This window comes from Phalacrocorax aristotelis, chromosome 2, assembly GCF_949628215.1.
Source record: "Phalacrocorax aristotelis chromosome 2, bGulAri2.1, whole genome shotgun sequence".
In the NCBI taxonomy this organism is placed as follows: Eukaryota; Metazoa; Chordata; class Aves; order Suliformes; family Phalacrocoracidae; genus Phalacrocorax; species Phalacrocorax aristotelis.
The window spans coordinates 5,919,446-5,937,274 of record NC_134277.1 but is presented as its reverse complement, the minus strand read 5'-3'; the positions used below and the strand labels follow the sequence as shown (position 1 = coordinate 5,937,274).

Below are 17,829 nucleotides of genomic sequence, written 5' to 3'. Positions count from 1 at the left end.
GCTTTCGCCTGTAGGCTCTTAGATACAGTTCCAACCCTTAGGATAGCAGCTGCAAAATTCCTGCATAAGAGGGTCACGACCTGCTTTAGGAAACACTGCCTAAGGAGGAAAACGTACCCTTTCTAAACCTTGCTTCTTTCATGTTTTTATTACTAAATGGTTCTTTCTGAAATAAAACCAACCTCTGAAAGGATGAAAACAACCCAAACTAAAAACTCCCCAAGCACTCAGTTACTGAAGCCTGGTTTCCCAGGGTATCTCCTCTGGATCGGTGCTCCTCCAGAGCTCCAGCCTGAATTTAAGTGGAGACCAACTCCCCACACTAGTCCACCACCAGCATTCAAGGGATGCTGGACACCATCTCTTCTGCAGTCACTGTCTGTCACATAACTTATATGAAACTTTTTTTAAAAAACAAAACAAAAAAAAAAAAAAAAAAAAAAAACAAAAATCCGAGATCTCTGTTAAAGTCGATGGAAACCAATGATTTCAAGGCTATTTGGAGAAGTGGAAAGACCAGGGACTGACCTGAGGACATAGCATGTTCATATACACTTTGTTTCCAAAGATAACTGAATCTTTGCAGCCACATAAGGACATTGCAGCTCGCCCAGTAAGACTGGGATGAATTGCACTGATGCCTCCTCCCAGGCAAATGCAATTGAAGCCAGAGGTCCTTTTGGCAGAAGTATCTGCTTAAGCAATGGGAACAGTCATGCCAAATGGTCACAAGACAAACATCAAACCCTGGCTCTAGAAGCGTACTCCCCCACCATGTGCAATGGCAATTTAAAGCAGCTACACATAGAAAGAGTGCTCACAAAATAGTGTTGCCCAAGCTTTACATCCATCCCACTACTGGAAACTGAGTTTCAGGCACCCTCAGAGATGTGAAAACTTCCCTTCAAGGTAACTCAGCTGCTCACACAGCTGTTTCAATCAGAGGACATCTTCCATAACAGTCTTGGAGCATCAGTCCTTATCTTTATGTAGTATCAAATCCCCTCTATAGAGGAAATGTTCTCTTCCACGGTTAAATGAATGCTACAAGCAATTTAGGTTGGAAGGAACCTCTGGAGGCCTCTAATACACTCTCCTGCTGAAGGCACGGCCAAATCCCAAGTTAGATCAGGTTCCTCAGCACCAAATTCAGCCCAGTTTTGAGTATCTTTAACAATAGATACTTCTGCAACTTTTCTGGCTGTTCCTGTGTTTGACCACCCATGTGGTAAAGCTTTTTTTCACCTGTCTAATCAGATTTCCCAACATTGCTCACATTGCGCACCTCTGTAGAATCCAGCTTCATCTCTTCTATAACTTCCCACTAGATAGCTCAGGACAGCCACAACACCCCCCTTAGCTCACTCTTCTACGAGTGAAGAAACCCAGACTCCCAGCCTGCCCCCATAAGTCATGTTCCCAAATCTCCTTCAGCATTGGGCCATGCTCGGTTGAACACCTCTGCACAACCCTGCCTTTTCCTTTCACCATTCCCCAGCACACACACAAGCTCTCTATTTTTAAGCGAGATCTGGAATCCATCCTCCACTATCTGGAGTGCAGTGCCAGAAAGCCGCTCGTGACGCAGGCTCTGTTTATAATTGTGCCCCCGGGTTTTCCTCTTATGAACAATGCACACAAAACACCTCCCTGCAAGGCTGCTCTGGAGCAAGCAATGGCTTTCAGGCTCCAGGTATCCAGTTTCAGGTAAAAAACAATGAAAATTCAGAACTATATCCTGCAGGCTTTACCTCTCAAAGGGCTTGTCTTATACCAACAAAAGAAATCACCTGTTGTGATTAGCTGCAGCAGCAGTGAGAGAAAATGACAATCTGCTTCACTCCACTTCTTTTTAAGGGATTACACATCTGTAACAACACGCAGATGATCCAGCTGTGGAATCACACGTTCATACCCCATGGTCTCTTGGTCAAGGACACGACATTAACGGCCCTTACTCCAGATGACACGGCCAGGACACCCAAGGCCCAGGAGACCTTTAATGCTTTATAGCACAGCCTCAGAATTCACGCCTGCCTGCCAGTGCAGGCATGGGGACAGCAACCTCCATCTCCGGATGCTTAAAGTCTTTGGCATGCCAAAGAGCTGTGGGAGCCCCGCTCTGTGATCACTCGTTCCAAGGACAATATGGTAATAAAAAAAAGAAGCTGCAAGACTGGGAATAGAATTTCTTAAGCATTCTTACAGCACACAGGGCAGATACAAATCTAATTAAACACCAGATTGCAAACTCAAACCGATCTTGCATTGTTTGGTCTGTTTGCTATGAAGGCAAAGTTATGCCTTATTTTCTCCACCTCATTTGAGGTTTCTGGTGAGAAGAGAGTCCTCTCACAAAAAATGAGCCTCTTCTAAGAGCAAGGTAGCAAAAAAGCCTACTCTTAAATTTGTAGCTGGCTCAGCATAGGGTGGGAATACTCCTTTCCCCAAGCAGGGCTTGGTAAGAAGAGTCCACCGGGTGTCAAAAGTTTTCCTGGCGCAAGCCCCACGATTCAGGAAGAGTGAAGAAATGCAATGTTAATGGTCCTTGAATACGGTCATAGCTCTTCAAGCCATCTCCCCACTATGTGTCAAATTCCTACTTCAAAATGGAAGATGCAATCCACACTGACAGTTACGATGCTAGAAGAGAGGTTACAGCCCTGAATCACCAGGAAGATCACTCCAGTGCTTCTAGCACAGCTCAGAGGAAACCCAGAGAGAAAGTCAACTCGGGATGCTGCTGTTAGAAACGCTGCAATCGTATTTCCCAGAGAGAACCAGGGCTTTACATTTATTCCTCTGCAAGCTGAAGGATGACACATCCACTGTGCAGAACAGCAATACCTTATTTAAAACCCTGGTAGAGGTAGTAAGAGGCCAGGTTTAACTTGGCGCACCCTCTCTCAATTCCAGTCGTGCAGTATTTGATCTACAGGGAAGGCTGAAAGATATTGAGTAGAGGGAAAAAAATACTTGCTAATACAGTGCAGTGAAAAAATAAATAATCTATTATAACAAAGAAGTGTAAACAATGCCGGAAAGCAAAAGCAGATTTAACTTAACAGTTGTGAGGAAGCCAATTTCAAAACCCATGGGGGGGGGGGGCAGTGAATGAAAACCAGCAATCCCCACAGACTATATATCACAGCATAAGTGCACACTATACATGAAGACAACTACACTATGCATGTGCAGCAGTCCTACAGCAAGGTGTAAGAGCTGAACTCTCACATTTACAAGAGAGTAGGTACCCTCGTATTACTGCGGAAGAGGTTTTAAAAAGAATAACTCAACCCTGTTTTCAATAAGTTATTCTAAAACTTTGCATTTCCACATGGTCAATGTCAAAATGGCACCCTGCCCTTCAACTCTGTGTAACTCACATCACTGAATGCAGCATGTTCACTCCTCTTTCAGGCTCACCCTGAGCACAGCCAAGCGGTGCGAACATTTTGCTGGGTTCCAGCCGAAGGCGACTGCATGTACACTAAGACACAGGGCATGTGCTGGACAACACATTGAGAAAGGGTGATAACTGGGAGGTAATATGCCCAGGCACAGAATTAAGGGTTAAATATAAATTACTTGTTTCTCATCCAATGACTACAGTCTAGACCTTCTAATGAAAGAACTGGAAGGAGGAATGGGAAGAAGCACAGTTATTACTTGTGAAATCCTATGTTTGTTTAACTTAAATCACAGGTGTGTCTCTTTGCAATGACCTCTGGTCATTTATTCCAGTATAGCCAGAGCTCAAGTAATTTGCAATTCTGTGGAAGCTGTGAGGCCATTTATTCCAAACAGTACTCACACACACGGGATTTACGTTGCAAAGACTCAATTACTTGTTTTCCCCAAAAGTTGAGAATCTTTGCTCAGTCATTTCATGTTAGTACCTGCAGTGTCCAACAGACAACTAATATTCCAACATTAATCCAGCACGTTCAAAGAATTTCAGAAAATAAGAAACAGATTTCTGAAACTCAGCTATCGAATTAGAAATACAGCCAAAATATTTGAACTGCACGTAAACTTGCTGACAGAGAATTATTCACCTTCTTGATGAGCACACTCGCTGTCGGCAATACCGCTGAAAACCACTCATTGTGTTCAGAGCTAGGGAGGTTTCTGCCCATGTAGGACACATCTTTCTCTGGACTCCTAATGCCCCGTGTACAGCGATGATAAGCCAGTAAAGATCATGCAGTGCTGCCAGCATGTGCTTAGACATGCTTCCCCTCCCATGGTCCATCCGTACAGAAACTCTTGTCGCTGCAGGCTTATTGCCCAGGTCTTTAATTCAGTTCTCCAACTCAAAAGGAAGAACACAAACCCATATCCAGTCACTTGTAAGAAGCCTGATACTATTTTTGGAGCCATCAGCAACTGAGGGGCAATAGCTGCAGCTGGGTACAACTCCCCATGGCCCCAAACTCCACATTATAAATGACTAAAATTTCTATACCATAGAGAGATCTAGCTATGGTAAACTGCACAACTCAATGCCAAGGTTTCTGCAGAAAGGAAGGGGAGTCTTATGGAAATTTTTACCCCAGCCCACACCACATTGTCCTCTCAAAGCTCTTTCGATATGTCTTAGGCCCTGACACAGAAAAATGTCATCTTTTTCCCCACCTTCAAACAAACATTGGTTTGGGAGTCCTTACAGACTAAGCACAGAAGTGACAGTTTTGCAGAGAAAACAGGCTGTCTATAACACAGGCCGGGCCTGGAAAGAGCGAAGGGAGAGGAATAGGGTTGGCCATTGCAAGCATGTCAGCAAGATATCTGCCAAAATTGTCACCAGGTCACTTTGCTGTTTGATTTCACCAATGAACGGCTTCACCTACAGCCACCCGTTTAGGGTGCATGCAGCTGAGCCAGGCTTTCAGCTGCCTCCCTACGGCCAAGCGGTGCTGAACTCGGCGAGGAGCTGCAGCTGCCCGGGTGTCAGATGCTATGCTGGAACAAGAGATGCAAGAAAATAAAGGCAAGAGAAAAAGCCACTGGTCACAGGTGGTATCAGTGGAGAGAATTAACAGGGGCAAGTATCACCCCATTTAATATTCTCCCCAACCTTTTCACTGCAAACACCAAAGCATGGAGGACAGATATAGCCAGAGGGTGCTGCTGTGATTGTGTGCCACGTTAGTTCAAACTAGCACACACGCCCATCGTACCTTTAAGCTGGTATTATTTAACCCAAAGCCCACCTCAAGAAAAGGACAGAAACACTACTGTCACAGGATGGTCTGCAGGGAATAGATCAGAACCTCACCAGAAAACACGAACACCCTCCAGTTGCACAAGGTGCCCAGGTGATCTAGGAAACACTTTTGAGACCATCTCCCCCATGGCAGTAACTACAGTAAGCTCCAAGGGCCAGTTACACAACTCCTGTGACCTGCCACATTTACTTAAGATGCTATTAGCATGCCTAAATTAGATTTTCAGTTTGAAACCAATTATATTTATTTGATTTCATGCCAGTATCTCTGGCTAATTTAACGGGCGCTGTAGCTACACAGTGTTAAATCTACACAATGGAAAGCAGGCTCAAACATCTCATTTCCAAACACAGCAATACTACCAGAGAAGGTTTACCCTTCCCTTTCAATGACTGTCAGTTGTCTTGATGGTATATGCAGCAATGTAAATATCACACTGGCTGTCATCGGGTATTACCAAGGCTCGAAACACAGCCCTGGTACAGTAGCCAAGCCAGTATTCTCCTTTCTTCCCTCCCAACCTTTATCTCTGAACTCTGTCTCAACTGTAATTGTCAGCTGTAGAGGATATTTTATTTGGCCGGGATTCCACTAAACAGAACAATCTGTCTGCATACACTGCAGATGTTTGACAGTACAGTAGTTATTTTAGGTAAATAAGCTTTTAAGTATCTGGTATGTCCTCTCTCTTGAAGGCTATTACCCCTTCTTTTCAGGGAATAGCTTGATCTAATAAATCTTTTCTGCATCTATTAGTATGTTCAGCACAAAAGATTAGCCCACTGGTTAAAAATTACATTCTTTAACCAAGAGTAATAAGAACCATCCTGAGCCTGAGGATCTGGACAAATAACTATGCTCAGGCTGCTGGTTTATCAGCCTCTCAGCTGTTCAAATAAAGATTTGCATTGGTGAGTCGTTCAACAGGAAAAGAGTTCATGCTCAAAACACTCTTTCCAGTGAAGTACAGTTTGCTGGAAGTCAATACCAAGATATTTCTAGGCCATTAATACAAATTATTTATCAGACAGCACTTGGCATCCTCAATGATAATTTTTACTTTAGCGAAGGGATGGAACTTAGGGCATCAGCTTTCAGCTTGCTCGGTGCACTACCTCACAAGGTGAGAGACAGAAAGTTCACAAAGTGGCCCAGGAGGTGACATTCTTATAGGTGAGGACATATAACACATCAAGTTTCCAAAGGACTCAATTTCCACTGGCAGATCTTAAGGGATCATAAATTAGACAGGTTTGTACTCAATGCGTTTAAGCTTTGGAGTCAGCACGAAGGCCAAGCTGCAGTTCTCTCATGCCTTCACTGGGAAGCATCCTCACAGATACAGCCTGAATGTAAAGCAAGCAGTGCAAGAAAAAACACCGAGCTACAGGCGCTTGCTATGGAAGAGAAGGCATTGTTCCTCCCCACTATCATAGGGAATCCATTATGCAGCGTTTCATATGGCGATGACAGGGTCACACGGAGGTTTGAGTGCTTAATAGAACACGTGCCTGTAATTCCCCCATGCGCCATTTCAGACACAAGCATTGGTTAATTTGGGATAGGGATGATACAACTGGCCATCAGCAATAGCAGGGAACTGGACTCCACGACCCTGGCAGCCCTTTCCAGCCCTGCGTCTCAAAGTGACAGGAGCTTTCCATTCGCGTTCTGAAAATTGACATAATGAAATCTGTCCCTGGGGATTTTGCAGGAAAGGTGTTTACTCCGTGACAAGAAGCATCTTTATGAAGAAGCCATCAAGATAACCTAATATCGCATTGTCTGCCTGAAGCTAGAGATGGCCTGAAATGCCTGCCTGTTGTTTCACCTGCCCCACTTCCCTCAACAGCTATCAGCTCTGAGCACAGCCTGCTAATTTTCTTAAGAAAAATATTTAAGTGCTCTCGTCCCACAGCTATTAGCTTGCTCTCTCACTTTTCAAATACTATCATTTTCCACTACCCTCCTCACCGCTTCCAAAACCTTTTTCAGGGAGCTAGAACAAGTCCTGGAACCCAGAAAAATGGACTTAAAATCCTCTGAAGACCAAAAACGAGCAAGAGCCTAGCTTAGACCAAATCAAAAATGAAAATGCAAAACCTGTCCAACAGTCACTACGGAGCTCTCATCCAATGTTTAGGAAAACTTCAGTTTTACAAAACATACGTTAAATTGCCACAAGATGTGGTAATCTCACGCCCTGACCACAAGCACATCAATACAACCCCACATTCACAACTAGTTTTTTTAGAACATTTTCCCACTTGACAACACTCTCCCCTCTAACAAACAGCAAAATTTGTCAATTAGCACTGCTCTAAGACAAACGGCAACTGAAATTCTTCCACACAGTAAGCTAGCAGAGGATATCACAGGACAAGCCACATGCTCAGAAGACTCAGTACGGTACTCAAGGCCAAAATTTCACTCTGCAATTTTAACTTAATCAACAATTCTGTGGATAGATGAAAAGGAAGGAGCATCCTCCCACGCAGCTTTACTAATAGCGAGGTGCTAGCAGTAAAAAGAGTAAAGTTTGTGCTTAAATTACCATTCATGACTATAAAGTAGTAAAATTTTGGCAAAACTCAAGGAGAATTTACTACAGTAAGAGATGATCACTGAAGTATTTCAACTGGCAATATTCTTCTTTAACAGCTGCTGGTACCTTTTCTCTCCAGGATGAATTTACAGAGGCTCGTTTCCTGCCTGAAGGAAATAACCATTTGGGAGAATGCTATAAAGTCAAGTTTAGCATGAAACAGTGAAATGAAACAAAAAAGGAATTTTTCTCTCTCCCGCCCTCAACTCAGTAGCTCTCAAGACAGAACGGATGGGGCAGAAAATTGAAATTTGGCCAGAAACTAAAACTTTATTCAGAAGAGCTTTTCTGTATTCCCTAAGAAAATGCATTTTAATTTGACTGAGTTACAGGAGTTTGAATGTTGTTTCACAAGCATGCAGTGCAAGCTGTATAAAATTTCAATGGATGTGTGGAGGGAAGATTCGGCTAATTTGACGATTCAGTGAGAATGTGAATCAGTGCCGTGGATTTACTCTACACTTCATTCATGGATGGGATCTGTGAAGCCTTTAAGACTTGAAGACAGCTGTCCCCTGCAGAATTCCCAGTGTGCAGAGCCAAAGAGGTCTAAGAAATCCTCGCACAGTGTATTAGACTCTGGTTTGGTGGAGGTTGATATCCAATTTTTTTTTCCCCCCCAGGTGGAATTTCTCTTAATTGCAAGAAAATCCGTGTGAAGCAAAAATTCTGCAGGCAGTGATGCACATCAGGAAACAATGATCTCCAGGAACCTGAGAAAGTGGTGAAAGAAAGGACTTGGGGGGGTGGGGAAAAAAAGCACTGCTGGATGTTGTAGCTATTGAGTAAGGGTGAAAAGAAATGGTGGGTTTTCCCATTTTGCACTTGGATCACCACAAATCCCTACCTGCTTGTACTGTGTGACGGGACCACATAAACTGGTTAAACCCAAGGGTGAACATGAGAACCCCACGCACGAGCAGTGTTTCAAGGCAAACAACGCACTCAGACAACCTACAGGATCAAACACAACACAATCCCATGCTAAGGTCAGTCTCTTCATTTGCACAAGAGGAACATGAGAAATACTAAAGCGGTATCACAGACCTAGTCAGGTACCTGTAACCCTGTCATCATTTAGCTGTATTTACACCATTTGCTACAGTGACCTTGCCTTACTCAGACAAGCTTGGTTTTGTTCTTAGTATGGCTCCTTTCATTAGTATATGCATTATTTTGCACATCAGAGGTACCACATCTCCTCTCAAACACCAGGAGCGATGACCTCCTGGTGAAGAGCCTGGACGGCCTGGCAGCCAGGGACCTAACCCTGCCTCCAAGACCTTCCCGCATGACCTCCAAAAAGATAAGACAGAGTTTGATTGTTTTTAGAAATGTCAAGGCTGAACTCCCCTAGGTGAAGTCACAGGAAACTGCAGCAACTTTGAAAGCCAAGTTCTTCGTATTTGCATCTCAGTAGTTTGATTCTAAAGGGAGCACAGGGTAATAGGCTAAAATCATCTGCAAAGTCCCAGGATCCTGATATTTCAAAGATTTTGCAATGCCAAATTCCACTGCTCCAACAGCTATTCTTCTACACCCACAAAACTCTCAAGTCTGTCTCTTCCTATTATGAAAACTTAATAATACCGCGTTTACAAGCTCTCCATTAGCATGTCCGCAGCTAAATTTACTACTACAGAGATTTACGACAGACATCGTACATTTTAGGGGAAATCTTCCAAGATTTGACCAAAATGCAGTTTTTCTTACTGCTAATTGCATTAGCAAATTGTGAAGCAGCATTATTGCCCATCACTTTAAACAGCTCCAACTTTTATCAAAAGATTACATCTCTAGACACTGGGTGGGCAAGCTTACACTCAGAAATAAAATAGATGCTGCCAAGTTTAAATAGACAAATGTTCTGGGGAAGAGTAGATCTTCTCTGAGATTCCATCAGCTGCAAAAGGAAGAAGCCTCCCAGGCGTGCATTTGTCAGCCAGCACATGCACCCCTCAGGTGTGCTCAGGAGCACAGCACATCCAAATTTCCCAGCACTAGCCAAGATATTTGCATTAAATTGAACCTACTTAAACAGTATTCTTGAGAAATGAAAGTGTTAAACATTAATCAGTCCGGGAACATAGCAGTACTGGAAGCAACTACCATATAGAAACCAACCATGGGAAAGTGTGAACTACTTCCACATTAAACACTCCAGATGTTGGCTGTTTGTTTGTTGTTTTGTGTTGTGTTTTTTTTAATACCCCAGAATAGCTGAAAGCAGCGGGAACCATCTCTGCCCTCCCCTCAAATCAGCAGGAAAAGCAGCCACTCCGCTTTGATAAAAACGATTGTATTCTTCCCAGCCAGCCTCCTTCACCACTGCTTGGCTTTCTATGTCCTCAGCCTGCTTCCTTGTGCATTTTATCCTCCTTCCTGTCAGAGAGGAAACAACAGAAACACTAAATAAAGACACATGTACAACTAAACACCTTTTGCTTTCACTTCCCAAGAGGTGAAGACCAGTTCAATTTAGCCCTATTCTAGTAGAGCGATGATATCAAAGGCCTTAAAGAAATGAGACAATGTGCCAAGTATTCAAAGGAAAGGTAGCCTGGATGCAGGAGCAGCCTGGCTATTCAGTCTCACTCAGGAATACAGAAGATACATTTGTCTGTGTCCAAGCAGCTGAGAAATTGCCGTACTGAGCATCACCCACTTCGGTGCCCGAGCAGACCAAGTACTATGAATGACCGCTAACATTTTTTACCACAGATCTACGGTTGCCCAAAGTTAATTTTATATAAGCTTCAGCATAATATAAAACAACAAAAAGGCTTTTCTACCAACTTTAAGTGGAAAAAGTTTACAAGTGAGCACACAAAGCAAGACTTCAAATGAATTAACCAGCCTGAATACTGGGAATACACTGTAGGAATCAATTTTGTTTAGCTAGGCTGGGAGGGAGGAGTGGGGATCTGCAAGGAAATGCTAAAACAAAACATATGGCATGAAGACTGAAGTCTAAACACTCAATTTAGTTCAAGCAGTTATATTTTATAGAGTGTAACATTTTTCTTGAATGGGTTTTAAATAGTTAGGCATATGAAACTGGCTGCAGCTAGCACAAGACTCACGGGTGAAAATCAACACCACGCTTCAAAGAAACCTAAAAAACTATTGTTGGACAAGAGCCTCCCATTCCAGCCTGGGTTTTACACTGAAAGACTTCGATCGTACCTGGCAAGCACTTACAGGCTGCTCTTTTTCAATAGCCATGCTTTTTCAGTACATGAGATTACTGCCAGGCACAAGATGGGTGACCACAGACATTTTGATAACGTTTGGGGAAACGGAAATCTTAATTCTAAGAAGTTCCTCTATACCTGTAAAAGAAAGTTTATCCCATACAGACATACGTACACTCGCATGTAGAGCTTGGGAAGAATGCAGCTAGAAATCTAAATATTCAACTCCAGAAGATCAGTGTGTTCACAGGCAAAGCCCAACTCAAAAGCGACATGAACCGCAGTCACTAAAAAAACCTAATCATTCAGTAAATGGCTATTTCAATTTTCAATTTCAGCTTGATTTCTGAGGGGAGAAGAAACTCCCACCACATCTGTTCACGCAGCCCACGTTGTCCTCGTGGCTACGAAGGAATCTGTCAGGGTAGAAAGGGCACAGGAACAGAACAAGGGAGCACTCCCATTGCTAATTTATCTTCTGTTTCTGGCACCGACAGCTCACAGCAAAGAGGATGCTCCTAAATCAAACAGCCATGGCCAGCACAGCTCTCATCTTTCCAAAAAAGTAGCGAAGTGAGACTGACCCAGTTCCAATCGACTTCACTACTGCTACCAGCATTTCCAACAGGAATTGTGAGATCCGAGGGAACCCACGTTTGCGAGTATCTGATCAGCAAAAGCAGCACCAGGTCGAGGTTTTTTTTTTTTTCCAGGCTTCAAAAAGATGACTGCCATGATTTATATGCAAGCCACGCTTGGAAAACCACATTCACAACCACCAGCGCAGGCTACATTTTTCTTTTTAGATGAAAATTTAGATGTCTCCAGAGGCAGCATTCACCTGCAAAGACTATCATTACTCTGGGGGTACATTTCATAGAAATGCTTTACAAATTGTTTCCTCTACCCCACCTCCATTTTATGCTTTTTTGAAATGAAAGTCAGGTTCTCATCCTGAGCAAGGTTCCTTGATTCAGTGGAAAAGAAGTTGTTTAAGCCTCAGAAGGCTACTCAGCAGTTACTAACACTAACCAAGTATAATAAGCACAGACATTAATCCATACCTTTATAATGGTATGAGTCATCCCTGGTGCTGAGTAATCTTTTTTTTTTTTTTTTTTAATATTAGCCAGAATCAGGAAGGCAGTTTTATAGGAGAGTTCTCTTTGCAGGTAGAAAACTTGCTCTTTTGATTCCTGCACCAAAACGGTATGGAGCCATCCACATCAAAGGAAAGCCACATATGGCTATTTTCAGGCAAAACCAGCACCAATTAAGGAATTGGACTACACATGGATTTCCTTTATTCTGATGTGGAAAAATAGCTGAGCTGTAAGCTACTGAATGTCAGACTCTAAATGTAAAGAGCAACATTTTTCATTCAGGAAACAAGTTAAATCCTTTAAAAGCACCAGTGCAAGGTTCATCTCTTTCCACACCAGGATATCTTTGTTCCCTGCTGAAAGACTTTTACAGCTCTAAAGAAGTAAAGACAGCTCGAAAAAAAACGAAAAAAAAAAAAAAGACCAACCCACCCTTGAGGTTTACAGGAGACACGAAGCAGGAGGCAAGGCAGTCCAGCTCAGTTAACACAGTGACATTTTGTCCCACAAATCATATACGTGCTAGGAAACTTGCGTCACATCTCCATCCAGGACACTGGCAGACACACCAGTGTTTGAAATGAGTAAGGGGGGGGGGGGGGGGGGGGGCGGGGGACGGGAAGGTTAAGAAGAGAAACCATATGTTTGCAATATACACATTTCATTGTACACTCCATCGCATGCCAGAATGCCAACACAATCGTTCAGCGAGCAGGCGACATCCAGAAACTCGACAGGGAAAAGATACGGAAGAAATTAAATTAAATATTTCTTTCCTGATTTCTCCCCAAGTTCTGTCAGTTAACGTGAGACGACGATACATCATCTCTGTGCTCCTCCTAATACTTTGAGGCTGTAGGGTGTGCGTCTCCAGAAGCAAGTTCTCGTAAGAGCAGAAGTGCATTTACATTGCCTTTTGTTCCCATCCCACTCTGCTCCCCAGCTACAAAGAGGCAGATTGTCCGTTCACTCCCAGCGTTGGATACTGAAGCTCAAATCCTTGCTTTGTGCTACCAGAGCACCCCTGTGCAGGCTCCCAAAGGAGAAAAAAAAAAAAAAAAAGAAAAAGCATCTCCTACACACACACAGAGTTCCCTTTCCCTGGAAATGGGTGGCATGTTCTCCCCCTTCCTCCCCGCACCTTTATCTCCTGGCTCCTCAAAGAGGCTGAACATCATCCTCCCCAGGGTGCATTTTCCAAAGGAGCTTTAAAGGGTTGGTGTGTAAGATTACGCTTTCCCTCTTTACGGGGAGTTTGTCTCCTTCCTAAAGCACTGCTGCTCCCACTGAGCGGAGGAGGAAGACAAAGCCTGATCCCACAGAGCAACAGGGATTTCCAGAAGGATTTCCCCCCCTCTACAGCTTTAGTTCCTTCCTACTTTTCAACAATGCCAAGAATTTAATCTCTTAAAACAGCATTTTCACAAACTCTCCCACCCTCCTTAACAGAAAACAAGTCCCCCCATGAGGCAGAGATGGAAGGCCTGGGCATGACAGCGCTACATCATTTATAAACTTCATATAAAAGCACTCCACAAAGATTACTGTAAGAATTAACCTTCTTCCTAAAAGCCTTTGGCCAGGAGCCTGCCCTGCCACCTCCTGCTTTATTTTGTGCCTCTGGAGAGCAGACGGGAGGCACTGACCCTAGAGTCACCTGCGGCACCTCCTCAGATGCGTCACATACTCGCCCCTAGAGCAACGTATCCCTCAAACATACACCCCAACAAAATGGTTGAGACGGCCAATAAATCAGTACAGCGGGAGGCCTTTGGTAACTGTGCAGTTTGAAGTCAAGAGAGAGCGAGGAGGGGAAAGGGAAAAAAAAAATAAATCATTTAATGGAGAGAGCAAGGGGTAGGGCCGTGAGCTGCGAGGACAATGAATGAAAATTCACAGCAGCAGCAAAACCCAGGAGAGAAGGCTCGTTTGGCAGCACTACAAAACCCTCCATCCCCTGCACGGACCAAAGCGACGTGGGGCTCCGAAACTGCTAAGAGACGAGACGTCGCCCCAAAACGAATGGGGGTGCCCTGGGAGGAGAGAGCCCGCGTAAGCTGTGGAGTTTGCTCCTACACGCCCAGCACATCCGAACTCGCGTGTGATGGGCGGACGGACGAGCCCCCGCGGCGTGGACCCCGGCCCGCTCTGTAGGACACGCACAACCCCCTGCAGAACTGGGGGGCAGCGTCTGGAGCTGAGCTCTCTGCCAAGGGGGTGCCCCCCTGGGGCAGACCCGCGCCCCCCTCCGTGGGTCCCGCACACGCGTGAGGAGGCAGAAGAGCCCCCGCTCCCCCGGGCACCCATGGGGAGGCTGCAGATGTGTAAACCCAGCCGGCCCCTCCCCGAACACGCGCGGCCGGAGGACCCCGACCCAGAGGCACCCCACTTGGAGCAAGGGGAGGGCAGGACCCCCACGCGAGAGAGGGAAGTCCCCCCGCTCAGTAAAGGGGTCCCCCACGCCCCTGGAGGTTGGGGGGGGGGGGGTGCAGACCCCCCTCACACCCTCCCCACGCACACACTGCTGGGGGGTGGGGGGTGTCAAACACTCCCACTCCTCAAGGACGGGTGCGTGACAAGACCCCCCCCTTAGCTGAGGGGGGACAGACCGCCACACACTCCCCTCAGGGCAGACACACAGACACACACCCCTCAGCGATGGGGCGCCCCACGCACCCCCAACCCCCCCTCCCGCGGTGCGCACAGCCCCCGGGCGGGGGCCCAGCGCCCCCGTCCCGCCCCGCCGCAGCTCACCGATGACCTCCTGCAGCTCGTAGTCATCCTTGTTGATGGACCAGGGCAGCGCGCTGGGGTCCTCGGCCATGGCCGCGCCGCGCCCGCCCTCCCTCAGCCCTCCCTCCGCGCCGCGAGGGGGAGCGCCACGCAGGAGCGAGGGAGCGGAAAGGCGCTGCGCTGCGGTGTTGTGTCCCGCACGGCCCGGCTGTCCCGGCCCCTCAGCCGAGCCCCCACCGGCAGCGGCTCCCTCAGCTCCGCCGCCGCCCGCCGCTACCGCCGGCCAAACTTTGCCTGCTCCCTCCACCTGCCCATGCCCAGAGCGCCCTGACGTCACCCGCGCACGCCGCCGCGCGCACGCCCCGCCCGCCACAAGCCGGGCGCCGTTCGTCGCCATCTTGAGCGTGGCGCCCCTCCGACACACCACACTATCCCGCTACCGTTTATTCGGCTGCCGCTACCGCCCTCAGGGGACGGGCCGGTAGGGCGGGCGGCCGGAAGAAGACAGCGGAGAGGGAGTCCTTACGGAACATAAAGGGAAGGGCGGGAGTGCCACACACAAGATGGCGGCTGCCCACATCTTCCCCTCCCTCAAGCAAGAGGCGGGAGGGGATGTGGCTTAAGACCCGCTGCGGGCTGCGATTGGCTAGCAACTACCGAACCCGCAGCTCCCATTGGGAGAGAGGCTGTCAATCGCGTCTTGTCCTTCTCTCGGGTCCCTGCGAGCCTCTGGTCGGGGGTGGGCGCGAAGGCCGGGAGCGGCGGGCAGGGGAGGGAAAGGGCGGCGGGCGCTGGCCGCGGCTGGGGTCTGCGCTTGCCCCGAGGGCGGTTCAGAGAGGGACCAGACCCCCTCTCGTCCCTTCGTGCCTCCCAAAAGCCGGCGGGGCAGCCCTGTGGTGTTTCCCTGGTGTGCTGGACAGATTGGAACCCACCAACCGAAGGACAGAAAGCGATGGCGTGGCCTTGCTGGGGTTTAGTCCAGGAGGGATGTTTTAATCCCGAGGCAAAACGGGCCAAGCCAGGGTCTCCCGTCTCCTTTTCCCCACAGGCCGTGGCCCTGTGTGAGCAGGTGTGGAGCCCAGCCCAGGCGCTTTGGGGATCCGCATTCCCTGTTTAAAAATAGGTCCCGGAGTTACGATGGGTATGGAGGGATCAGGAGGTCTGGTTTTCGCCTCGCCGCCCCCGAGGATGAGCAATTCTCCGGTTTCCCAGCTGCCAGATGCTTCTGCTTGCTCCAAACTGCAGTTTCAGCATTCATGGATGTGTCCAACGCCCTTATCCTATGGCTCATGGCCCACAAGCCCGTCACTGGAGCTTTGTTGGTTTGGTGGTTGGTTTGGAAAAAAAAACCAGATTAAAAGAGTGAGGAATATGAAGCCGACTGGTACCATGAACCCAGGAAGGCTGCTGTCTATATATTTTGGTTTAAAGTGTTAGAAGTTTGGGGATCTATTTGTTTTTCCAACATATCAGATAAAATCGTGCGTCTCTTGCTGTCACCAGGCACAACAGTAACGATCAGGAGAAGTCACTGGGAATTTCTGTCTCAGGTTTCATTTTCCTTTGCCGGTCACTGTTCTTGCAGCTTGATGCCAGGCACTAGCGTGAGTCAAAGAACATCAGTTCTACATATTTTTAGCTTATTAGGACAAATTCCTGAGATGCTTCTGATGAACCAGGCTTTGTAGAGGGCCACCGTACCCTGCCAAATTCATGGTCTGATTCCAGTATTTTCACTTGTCCTACCTAACGCAGGACACTAACTCCTTCCTTCTGCTCTTCTTTTGTCGGACAGAAGCAAGAGGCCCACAGTCCCATCTCGCTGCTGTGCAGGCGCTCAACTCGCTGTTGGTCTCTGTCCATGAGGCAGAGCTTCCAACTGAAAAGTTGTTTGGTTTTCTTACTTGTCTGTGTTAAACATTCCTCTGCTGAGTGATTTTTAATATTTGCTAAATATGCTTTAATTACTGCTCAGAACCGTCTCTGTGATCTTTTAACCATGTTATAAAAGGAGTTTATATAGCAATTAAAAACAGGTTTTACCCCAGAGCATGCACTGGGGTGGCCAGTGTCATATTTCTGATAGCTAACAGCATGTTGAAAATGGATCTGAGCCAGGCATCAACAACAAAAAGAGACTTATATATGCTTAATTTTACCACAGTGTTTTTAAAGTCAGAACCATATTTTGAATTCTCTTATCTGGGGCCAAAAATCCACCCCCTGAAGGCAATGCTAAAACCCTATTGATTTAGATCAATGGGGCAGGATTAGGCCCACAATAAGCCTTGTTCTTTAAGAATTAGCACAAACTTTGATCGAAATTAAAATTTAAAATGTGTGCTGGGAAGACCACCAGTGGCCACATGAGCATACACTAATGAATGCTCTTATTTTAGTTTTCCAGCTGCAGTAAAAAATGCATTTCCACATTTTTAACCAAAAATCTCTCACTCACATAGAATCTGGGTCCTGCAAATTTTGTATTATTTTTTAAACAAACGCAGCCTTTTGAGTCCCTCAAAAGCCAGGCGTTGTTGCTATTGGATTCATTCATTCAGTGGGTTGTTTTCAACCTGATTCTGACGAGGGATGAAAACAGGGCGCTGGCTTCCACAACACAAGGATCCCACCTCAGATCTCCAAGCAGCACCTTCCCCTGTTTCATCGTTAATACTCTGCCCATCCTACTTTTCCTGATTCGCTTTAGTTTGTCTGTCTCGTGTAGGTTGTAAGCTCTTCAGGGCAGAAGCAAAGGCTCTATTTATAAAAGAACCTCTGAAGCGGGTGCTGCTGAATCGAGTGGTTTGTTGTAATAACAAAAAAATTCAGTAGAAATCTGGAGTGGAAAAGCAGTTTCCTGGTGTATCCACCCCCGCTCTGGATCAGGCTTTAGGGAGGCTGAGGAGTGGAAAAAAGCCAGACGTCTTTCAGGTAGGAAGGCTGCAGTCCGAGAAAAAGTC

General features: G+C 46.4%; 1 protein-coding gene across 1 annotated transcript in view; it reads right to left on the bottom strand.

Annotated features, from left to right (window-relative positions):
• OXSR1 (oxidative stress responsive kinase 1) overlaps positions 1–15,193 on the bottom strand; it is a 92,644-nt gene extending 77,451 nt beyond the window's left edge. Inside the window, exon 1 of the mRNA XM_075082251.1 lies at positions 14,888–15,193. Within this exon, the coding sequence (XP_074938352.1) occupies positions 14,888–14,957 (70 nt within the window). The 5' untranslated portion in view covers positions 14,958–15,193. The remainder of the gene's footprint in view (positions 1–14,887) is intronic.
• Between the last annotated feature and the right edge of the window lie 2,636 nt (positions 15,194–17,829).